General features: G+C 38.4%; 1 protein-coding gene across 1 annotated transcript; it reads right to left on the minus strand.

The window, feature by feature from the left end:
- Positions 1-2,023: 2,023 nt before the first annotated feature.
- LOC307131972 (uncharacterized protein) lies at positions 2,024-11,148 on the minus strand (the record flags this gene model as incomplete). The annotated part of the gene is made up of 4 exons (XM_079826106.1): positions 2,024-2,238; positions 2,322-2,420; positions 2,510-2,560; positions 11,127-11,148. 4 exons carry the CDS (start codon positions 11,146-11,148, stop codon positions 2,024-2,026), a joined length of 387 nt encoding a protein of 128 aa, XP_079682232.1.
- Between the last annotated feature and the right edge of the window lie 396 nt (positions 11,149-11,544).

Below are 11,544 nucleotides of genomic sequence, written 5' to 3' on the forward strand. Positions count from 1 at the left end.
ACGTGCTCCAGTTCATGTCAAGGTTATTATAGTTTTACATTTTTCATTAGTTTTTATTTTAATTTTTTTACTTTTTGTTTTCAAATTCAGTTTAGTTTTAATTAGTTTTTAAAGTGGGTTTGCTAGTTTATTTTATTTATTTATTTTTAAAATGCTTAGTTTTAGTGTTAGTTTTAGTATTTTTTTGTAATTTGGGTTATTTGTCAGGGGCAAGATTCAAAAAGGTCAGAAAAAGTATTGTGTAATAATAACTCAACAAAAACATCATACAATTTTAGAAAATATTCATTCAAAAATAAAACCAGTACATAAAATGTACGTATGGGCACAAATATGTAAACAGTCTCAACACTTGCAGTAAGTGCAAAATGTTTAAGTGTGTTTGCCAAATCTAAAAAAAAAAATCTAAAGAGCCAACAGACTAAAGAAGACATACATGAACCGCATGTATTCAACCCATTTTTGAGCCACAACAAGACATTTCTGTCAGATTGTCAGGGAGTTCAATCTGAGAAAAGAACATGACAAATAACAAATAAAATAAAAAAACCTTTAAATACAGCTTTTCAATTTTTTAGTGTGTGTGTGTGCTGTGAGTGAGTGTGCATGGGTGAGAAAGAGAGAGAGATGGCTTTACTTCAGTCAAGCAATAATTTCTATACTAAATGTACCCTATATAATAGCCTTCTCATCTGGATTGAAGCAGCAAACATTCAATGTAAGATTAAACAAATGACATAACATTATTAATATTTGAATCACAGCTTATATAGTGTTTTGACATCGACCACCCAAGTGCATTTTACCTCAAACTTGCGAGTAGTTTACTTTCTAAAGTGGCAATCGCTTCTCGGGTCGACATTAACACACTGACAAAATTATATTCAGAATTAAAATATTTGTATACCACTTTTTAGTGTGTGATTGTGTAAAGGTGTTCACGAGATAGATACCAACCTTTCGCAAACTTGCTTTCAACCTCGAACACTCATGCACGGAGGGGAGGGGCTGTGTGTGTGTGTGTGTGTGTGTGTGTGTGTGTGTGTGTGTGTGTGTGTGTGTGTGTGTGTGTGTGTGTGTGTGTGTGTGCGCCCGCGCTGCGAGAGAGATGCGTGAGTGAGAGACGCAGGGAACGGAAATGCAGCTGAAAGTTATTTGCTCTATGAAAGACTCGCTTGTTCTTGTCAAGCAACATAACCCAAAACGCAATTTAGCTTTTGGTCGTGCTACACCGCTACTTGCTGGATAAAGTAGTTAGCTACACTGTTTTAAAAGTAACTGAGCTACTGACAAGCTGCTGAAAAATGTAGTTAAGCTAGTAGCGTCGCTACTTGTAGCTCCGCCCACGCCACAGGGTTCAGGTCCGCCCACGCCACAGGGTCCAGGTCCGCCCACGCCACAGGGTCCAGGTCCGCCTACGCCTCAGGGTCCAGGTCCGCCCACGCCACACACTGCATGAAAAGTGGGATTTTCGACCCCATAAACGCCTGTATACTCCTGGAAATCTCCCTAATTTTCGGCAGTTTTCGACAATTTAGAGGCAGCGAACGTCGCGTTCGTCTGTGCCACAAATTGTCGTAAACGAACCATGACGTAGGTGGAGAGCCCCCCGCTGAGAGACCGCGCGGAGGTGCGACGCCTCTAATTTGCATATGAATAGCAGCGAAACCAGAGAGTCAACGGCCAGACTTGAATTTACTCACTCACTATTGGCTGAAGCCACTACATTTAAAAAAGAAAAATCCCTCGTGATTGGTTGGCAGATCACTGCAAACCAATCATTATTGGTCCCCCTGGCTCATTATAAATGTAAACCCCAATAATAATAATAATAAATATATAATTTATGTTGTAATAATTTGTTTCATATTAATGTTATTGTGCTATGAAGTATTCATACCATCAAGGAATATATGGGAAAATTATACGGACCGTGCCGTTTATTCAAACAAGGGGCTTCATTTATAAGCATACAGCTGTTCATTCAAAGAAAGGGCTTCATTTATAAAACACAGCGGTTTACTCAAAGAGCTTTATTGTTAAACACACAACTATGTACAGTGCAGCAGTAATGTCTCGTAATGTAAAGTTCGTCGAGCTCCAGGCTGCGAGAGCGCGGTGGCCGCACAATCCATCCAGACACCCCGTCAACAAAGCCGTCTTCCTCGTCAAACATGAGTTCAATGGCCGCGGACTTCCAAACGTCCACCTCATCCAGCACACTCTTGCTTCCAGCAACTGTAATACAATCCATAAAGACAATAAGCAACCTGAAAAATACTCACATTGACAAAAAACGGATCTAATATAATAAATCTTACCCTTTTTCTTCTTGATCGACTCCGAGCTAAACTTCGCAGTTTCAGGTTGTTTGTATCTGAAGCTCCGGCGTGTCGATTCATAATACGTCTTACAGGCAGCTGGAAAACAATTACATGAGACTGGTATTAATAAAAACAGTCACGGTAAAATTAAACAAGGAATGAGAAACACATTAGAAGTTACTTACACACAATTTCGTCGTGATCAGTGGTTAAATCTGGACTCGCGGAAATCTCTCCTAGCAGATAAGAGCTCACGGCTTCGTTATGAGGCGAGGATAGTCTGTGTAAACAAAATGTGCAGTTTTAAGCTCGGATCTATTAACGCATCCATTTCCTTATACAGCTGAATAAAAGCATATTCTTTAAATCGTAACGTTACATTACCCATGCTGTGGTTCATAGCGGCTGCAGTTTGCCTCAGATTTATGAAGACGAAGACAGCCTCCTGAAAATGAGTCCAAAAAGTTCGTCGCGTCCATGCAGAGATTGAGTTGAAGACGGTGTCCTGTCATTGTTGATCACGAAAAAGGAAAGCAGCAAAAAACATCAAAAAAATAGTTTAAAGCTCGTCTTCTACGCGTCATGGCCATGACCTCGACCTCGCACCTCATTGGACTAGGGCTCTGATATGGAACGCGCCCGGGGCCAAATCTCTTTATACGAAACGCGTGACTTATGATTGTTTCAACCTTCAACACGCCCTGTTTTCCGCTTCACGCACAGTTTTAACATGTTAAGAAGACACATTTGAACGTGTTTCTTAACGCGCACATTCTGTACATGTCGAAGCGTAATATTTTTTTTTTTAAAGCAGACTTACCTTTAGATGTAGCCTAGGCTACATACATATTAATATAAGATATTAATTAATTGCTTAACTGACTACTGTGCTAGAGTAAAGTAGCCTAATGTTACAATGTATATTAAGTAAATGCTTAATATTATACAATTATTATAATTTATCTATATGGGTTATTGTTTGTTTTTTAAAGTTAGGCTATATATAATTTCTAAAAGTATAGGCTAATTTACACAGCACATATTTATAACTGAAAACACACACAACTTTATTCACTTTCACATAATAATGTTTTTGTAATTTGGTGTTTAGTTTGTTGTATAGTTTGTTTATACTGTTCTGTCTCTGTTTTGTTTCCAGGAACATCTGATGAGTGCTATAATAAAATGACTTCATTATATTTAAAATATGTTTTGATATTCATTTTATTTATATTATTGATATTTTATTTACCCATAAACGTGTCTTTAGGAAGCCATAAGTTATAGAGACAAGAATAACTTTTGCCATTTAAATGCCACATTCATTTACTGAGGACCCATACAGCCAATGATCATGTGTGAAAACACTTATACATAAATTGATCACTTAGAAATCAAAACTAAGGTTTGAGAAAGAAAGAATATGCATACAACAAAATATATTGTTTCATAGCAGCTTCAGTAACAAGTTCAAAACAAATTCTGCTGTAAACCGGCTCTAACAAGCCAATATAGTGTCAATATTCAGCTCAAGTGACTTCAGTGTTGATTCAGTTCAGTTGATTTCAGTTCAACTGTAAATTCCATGTTAATCTTGAGTACCTATAGAGTAGTGTTGCATCCGTCATATCTCTGTAGAGTCTTTAGTTTGATCATATTTATAACGCTGTACCGATTCTTTTCGAAAACACCCGAGCTCATGCAGGCGTGCAGAGCTAAAGAGTCACGGACACACACACACACACACACACACACACACTACATCATGACATTATCCCTGGATAACTTTCGATTCACTATAAATGCCACCCAGTTGTGCATTGTGTAGTTAGATATATGCAAAAACAACATTTTTGGAAATAGTTAAAATAGTTTTGCACAAAGTGTTGCTTTTGCAAGAGATGTCTGATGTTTTGTGTGTAGAGTTACAAGAAATGGAGCCATATTTTCAGAAATTGTGTGTAAGCAATTAGATAAAACTGTAAATGAATCCAGTTTATTTTAGTTCAGGACTCATAGTCCAGGTGTTAGTAATCTGTGCTTAATCTTTGTTCCAGGCAACAATTTTTTAACTCACGATTAACTAGATTAAGGCCTACTCTTGGCATAATTTAAACCCTGTCCAGGAAACCACCTCTTGAAAATCTGCATTGATAATTCATAAAATGTGGTGTGAGCTCAATTTAAATGACAATTACAGAAAAACACAATCTGACTTAACTATAAACACACAAACTTGTACTTTTCACATTTATGATTAATAGCCATTTAAAAAATCATTCACAGTGCAGGGTGGAAAAATTAATGTTGGTATGTAAACTGTATGCTTTACTTGATTTATTTGTGTGCTTTGGTTCATTGTCTTGTTGCATCACATAACCTCTCTAAAGGTTGAAGACATGAACTGCTGTCCTGTATTTTTTTATTTTTTTTACATAACATTGGTTATCGCTAATGACATACAGAGTAATTAATCTACACTGTGAGCCCGGACAAGTTGAATCTACTTAAAAAATTGGAGCAAACTGGTTGCCCTAAAAATTTAGTAATGTGTACTAAAACGAGTACATTTTACTTAAATTTAAGATAACATTTTAACTTAAACTTTAAACTTGTTTTAGTCAAAAAAATTCAGAACCTAGATAAAACTCCCCCTGCTGCTACTCTGATTTGCATTTGTGTAGCTCACAGCATGTTCATTTACATGATAAAGCCTCCCCTAGAATTAAGGGGAGGGGGGGTCATGGGGGGACAACTGCCAAGCAAGGCCCACGTCAATTTACCACAATTTACGGCAGTTTTCGGTGTTGCCTGCAAATTGCCGTGCACAGTCGTAAACCTGAAGTTTCACGGCAATCTACAGTGTCACATACTGACGAAAATCCCACTTTTCATGCAGTGACAGGGTCCAGGTCCGCCCAAGCTCCCAGGCCCGTCCATGTCACGCCTGGGTCCGGTGCCCCTGCACGGGCCTGGCCCACCATCCCTACCCCAAGACCGCCCCCCAAGACTTTTGTTAAGACTGTTAGTGTTTTGGTGATGTTTGGGTGTCAGGGGCCGCCCATAGAGGGGGGGATCTGTCACAGGGTGTTTTGGTGTTGGTTCATGTTCATGTTTCATGTTTTAGTTTATCATGTTCATGGTTATGTTTGAGTGTGTCATGTTCACTGTCTTGTTTCCTGGTCTTGTCATGTGACTCCCATGCCCTCATGTGATCTTGTGTCTTGTTCTGTCATTGGTTTATTGTTTGATCACTGTTCACAGGTGTCACTTGTCTAGTCATTTGTCTCAGTGTATTTAGCCCTCATGTTTGCCATGCGTCCGGGTCTGTTATTGAATGTGTAACCCGCTGTGTCGGTGAGTGTAAGTCAAGTCTTTGTTTTGTTTTGCCAAGTTTTGTTTTGCCAGTTTATTAAGCTATAATAAACTGCACTTGGGTTCAGCAACTTGCCTCTTCAGTGGATCAATCGTTACAAATGCACAAGGTGGTACAATTTTGATATAAGCGCTTGGTGCTCATTAAACTAGCTCAAGCCTCGGTCTCCTTTGCTCGGTTCCAGTCTCTTCTATGTGTTTATTCTAATCCGGCCCTCTAGTATTTCAATGTTTTTTTATGATCACTGCTGAATATTGTATAAATAAAACTTTTGTATTTTTTAGTATCCACGTCTCAGGCCCTCTTACTTTCGAAACACGAATCTGTGTCCTTTTTGGTATGTGATTAACTCATAAGTACTAATATTTCCCTGGTTATCAGGGTGGCATAGTCAGCTACATTCTAGAGTGTCCTTTCGTATGAGGAGTCCCCCTACCGCCACAGTTGCACTCGGCAATCAACTGAAGCTACCCGTAGCTATTTTTACCACAACACAACTGGACCCACTTTATATTAGGTGGCCTTAACTACTATGTACTAACATTTTATTAATTTGATACAATGCACTTATTGTGTACATACATGTTTTACATTGTACTTACATTTAAAAAAAATACCTTCATGTAATTACATCTGTAATTAATTTCTGTAGTTACATTTGTAATTACACAGTTTACACTTCCCTTACACCTAACCCTACCCTTAAACTTACCCATACCACCACACCTGTCCCTAACCCTACCCGTATCCCACCTCAATGTGTTCAAAGTGTTTTGCAATACAATTTGAACACAGTAAGTACATTGTACTTATTTTTGATGTAAGTACATTGTACTTAAGGCCACCTAATATAAAGTGGGGCCACACAACTCGAAAATAGTTTCAGAGTTAAACCAATTAATTGCTTTTTAATTGCATTTAAAACACACTCAAACATACATGTGTACACAAACCACACACACAAACAGATCGGCGCGCTGATCTCTGTCTCAATCGAGATGTGTTATGGTCTGCCCTCATCAGTCTCCACAAAAGGGGCTGAATCCGAAATCACCCCCATACGCTTAAATAAGGCACTATTTGAGGGGACAGCCATTTGTAGCGGTGTCCGAAACCATAGTGGACACTATGGAACAGCATATGCTGGTCTTAGTTTTCGTTGTGTTGTGGCTTTTTCGCTGTGTTGTGGCTTTTTCGCTGTGTTGTGGCTTGTTTCCGTTGTGTTGCTTGATTCCGTTGTGTTGTGGCTTGATTTATTTGTGTTGTGGCTTTTTCGTTGTGTTGTAAACTTATGTTTGCTTTTTATATTGCGTTATGTTAACTTTTGGGCTCATAGATGGGAGGGAAATTATACATTTGGAATGTGGGTGCTCGTGGGACTTTATAAAAGTTTTTTGATTAATGTGGTTGTTTGTTTAATTTTAGATTAGTCTGGTGAGTCCAGGCATTGTTAGTGAGTATGTAAGTGTCGTGTACACAAAAGGTAATTAGGGCCCAAGCCCAAAGGCGCAGTGCCCTATTGTTCTTCCTCAGAATATTCTTTTTTTTTTTTTTTGTTTTTTTGTTTTTGAATTCTCGGGTACTTTTGGGGCACTTAACATGCTCAAAAACTCTTGAAACTTCGCACAGGCATCGGAATGCGCGGCCATCAGAGCCGGGCTGAAGCTGGTACCCGGGAGTGGCAGGGGGGCTCGGCAGCGCCCCTTAAGAGGGGTCTGAAAACTTGGTCCATATATCAAACACACTTGCACGTACATGTATGAAACTCGGTACACATATAGACCTCATCGGGCCGAACAACTTTCGTGCTCATAGTTATGCGTCAGCCCAACAGGAAGTGAGCTATTATGGGTTGTTCGGAAAACGCATGCTCTGGAATTTAATTTACTCCTCCAAGGTCATTGTTTCGATCATTGCCAAACTCGGTCAGCATGAACATATTCAGGATGCTAAATTGCAAGCAGATTTTTTATATCTCGAATGGTTTGGCCGTGGCGAAGCAACGAATTTATGGGAGAAAAGGGAAACAGGAAGTCGTTTTAACCTGTGCAAACATTGACTGATTTGGATGAAACTTCAGCTGTGTGTTCGTTGTAAGAGGCCGATCACATGGATATGACTTTTGTGAGTCAAAGTTATAGCGCCACCCACTGGCAGCAGGAAGTGTGTCACTTTCAAAAATGCTTTGAATCACCATCTTATTTTCCCCCGATTTACTTCAAACTTCATCAGTATAATGTGAAAACATGACAGATAGAGACGTATGAAATGGATTCCTGAAATTTCAAATACTGTTGCCATGGCAACGTGTCAAAGTTTAATAATCTTTTGGCTGTTTTGAGGCTCTTAGCATGCTTGAAATTGCTTGAAACTGCTTGAAACTCAACACACACATCAGAGATGTCAGTCAGTACACATGGGCAAAGCCTCAGAAACAGGCGGGGATGAGGGGCTCTCTAGCGCCACCTTTTGACAAAAATGGGGGGGTTAGTTTTATCTTCAGTCACCAAACTCACTACATATATTGTTCTCTTCGAGCCGGACAACTTTCTAATTTACAGTCATTAGCTCCGACCAACAGGAAGTCAGATATTTTGGTTTTAAACTGAATATTTGTATAGATCAGAGTCTGAGTTTTTACGTTCTCATCGTAGGCGATTTATTCAATCTCCACCAAACTCGGTCAACATGAAACAAAGATACGGAAGATGCTAAAATGCGAACGGATATTGGTTATCTCAAATGGTGTTGCCATGGCGAGGGATTAAATAACGACAAAAAAAGGGGAACAAAAATTGTCTCATATCTTGTAAAATCATATTTTGATTTCAATTAAATTAAGTTTGTATGTTTGGTAATTGAACTTAGATTAATTTAAAATTTCAGATGAATATATATATATATAATAAATATTTCTTTGAATAATCTATTGTGCCTGTGTGTGCTGCCCTTCCCTCAATGAACACAAGATGGCAGCATTGTGTTAGTTTTGAAACAGGATATAAAAAACATTCCATCTCTTTCTTTCTGCCACTCTCTTAGGTCTCTGTGTGTGTGTGTGTGTGTGTGTGTGTGTGTGTGTGTGTGTGTGTGTGTGTGTGTGTGTGTGTGTGTGTGTGTGTGTGTGTGTGTGTGTGTGTGTGTGTGTGTGTGTGTGTGTGTGTGTGTGTGTGTGCGTGGGGGAGGGGTGGCTACAGCTGCTATGACCTTTGAAATCTTATGACATGAAATAGTTGTTTTACATTTCATTTTATGGATTTAAAATCATATTTCAGCAAATTATAACTTCACATTAGAAATTAAACTATGAAACTATATCACTATTCATACAGGACTAATTTTCTAAATTACATTTGAGTTACAATTCTTATCACCTGACAGCTGTGATTTCATTCAGACAGAACTCTCTTTTTAACAGAGGAATGCGTGTGTTTCTATACATGTGCTTTACAGAAGGTCATGTGCTGTGTTTTGCAAAGCTCACTTTTGACTAGGGTTGGGAACCGAGAACCGGTTCTTATGCAGAACCGAAACTGATTTTTGAAAAATACCAGAACCGCGCGAAATTCCTAAGTTTCGGTTCCGAAAACGGTTCTGGTGCAATGTGTGTGCGCGAAGCGCTGGAAGCGTATCCTTTCATAGCGAGTGACAGCCAGTGTTGCCAAGTCCGTGGTTTTCCCGCTTTCCACTGTTGCCGCGGGCTGTGTTTCATGTCCGCGAGTTGAAGCGATTGTGCAATTGTGTGGTTTTTTTTGTAAAAACCTGGCAACCCTGGCTCACCTCATCATGAATATTAATTACGTTGCCTGCCGCTTCCAGGAGTGTAACGCAGGCTGAAAGCCCTCGCGCTACACATTTACGGTTTTGCGTCAGATATTTTCTCGTTGACCACCAGCATGGCGAAGAGAAAGTCACAAGTATGGATTCATTTCCAAAGAATGAATGATAATGAAGCAAAATGTAACACATGTGAAAAGTTAATAACATGCAAAGGAGGCTGCACTAGCAATTTGACAAAACATTTGCTACAGCACAGAGTGCCTCAGGGCTTACCAGATTTATAGTGAAAGGCCTATATATATATATATATATATATATAATTTGTCAACCGTTGAGTCACCATGGTTTAGGTAAGCGTTTAGGCACTATTACCTTTGTAATGCTGAATTGCAATGTATTATTTACAAGTTCACTGAATAACTGAATTATTATTAAATTAATATACAACTAATTAATAAATATAACTAATAAATATAATTTATAACTTGGTTTTATTCAGAGACAGAGAGATAAAATGTAATAAGACAATTTCAGAGGTGTTCATATGAAAAAAATGTGTTGCAAGAATGGCTTAATTAATACTGTAATATATGTACAGTACAGGACTTTTTTGACATTGCCAACCTGTAAATGAATTTTAGAGCAAGTATAAACACAAAATGGATTGTTTGAGTTGCGTATTGTGCCTTTTTCCTTTACCACTATTTGTTTAATAATTTTAATGGAACCGGAATCGGAACCGGAATCGTTAGGCGGAACCGGAACCGGAACCGGAACCGGAAAATTTCTCACGATTCCCAACCCTACTTTTGACACATGTCTTTAAATTAATTATTTACTGATATTCACATTTATTAAAAAAATATATTTCACATGATTCTCTACAAGTGTCTGTTTATAATAAACTTCCATAAAATTTAGACACGCATCCTTCACTTACCTAACACTGATATTAAAATCATCTTTGCAGTTTCTGTGATTTGGCTCCATTTAATATTTTTTTATTATACTTTTTTTATTGCCTGCCACCCATATTGAAATCAAGGCACGCTTTTTGATTCATAAGATTTGTGAACAAACGGTAGCTAAGGTAGGTCAAAAACACATGAAGAGAAGTGTTAAGATAATCCACATCAGCATTAGTACGATATTCTGCACTCATTTGAAATTGACCATTAACATCATCTGACATGAAATTAAATAATTTAATTTAACTGATCTCATAAATATGACCTTTGTGGTTCACGGCCATAGCAGCACCAACTGCTGCAGTTAATTTGGTGAATTCAGATGAATTTGACATAGTCCTTTTATGTTTTCCCATTTTAAATGCCTATTGCCTAACGTGCACAGTTAAGCTGATGCCACCGGGGTGGCGGTGCCACCGGCTTGGGCCCGTCATCGCTGCTCGCAGCTTTAATTTAATTTATTTTTGCCTTACCCTATTGTGTGATAAAATGTTTGACAGAGGAGGAGTGGGGAGGGAGAAGAGAGCAAACGAAAATGTATATTTGTTGTTTTGCAGAAGTTACCGCTGCTTTGCTGTGGCTTAAATAGCGGTTGCAGTGTTGGGACGCAGGATGTTTTTGCCTTGCACGTGATAGCATTGAATCTCTTCAGTGCGCTAGTGCCTGGACACCGTTTACCTTGGATGCGCTGTGAAAGCATGGCCTTTGGTTTTGGCGCCACTGAGTGTTTATTGGTGCAATTTCATTGTGGATTTGCATTAGTTCATTTGTTTGTGAACAAGTGTTCAAGTGCGTGTGTGTGTGTGTGTCCATCTGAGCTGGATTGAAGTTTCGTTATTTGTTTGTTTATTGTATTATTCTTATTAGGATTTGTTAACTTATTGTTTTATGTTTTATTTATATTTTGTTATTTGGGTTGGTTGTAAATAATTTCCTTGTCTGGCTTTACATTGATACCCAATTAAGGAGCAGAGAATTTGTGGTTTATTTTGGGGGTTTTGTTTCTTTTGATTTTTCTCTTTTTTTTCTTTGATTTGTGTATTGTGTGGAAGGGGTTTAAAACAATTATTGTATTTTTGGGTTTGTTTGGTTGGTT

Source organism: Gobio gobio, assembly GCF_949357685.1.
Source record: "Gobio gobio genome assembly, chromosome: 9".
Lineage (NCBI taxonomy): Eukaryota > Metazoa > Chordata > Actinopteri > Cypriniformes > Gobionidae > Gobio > Gobio gobio.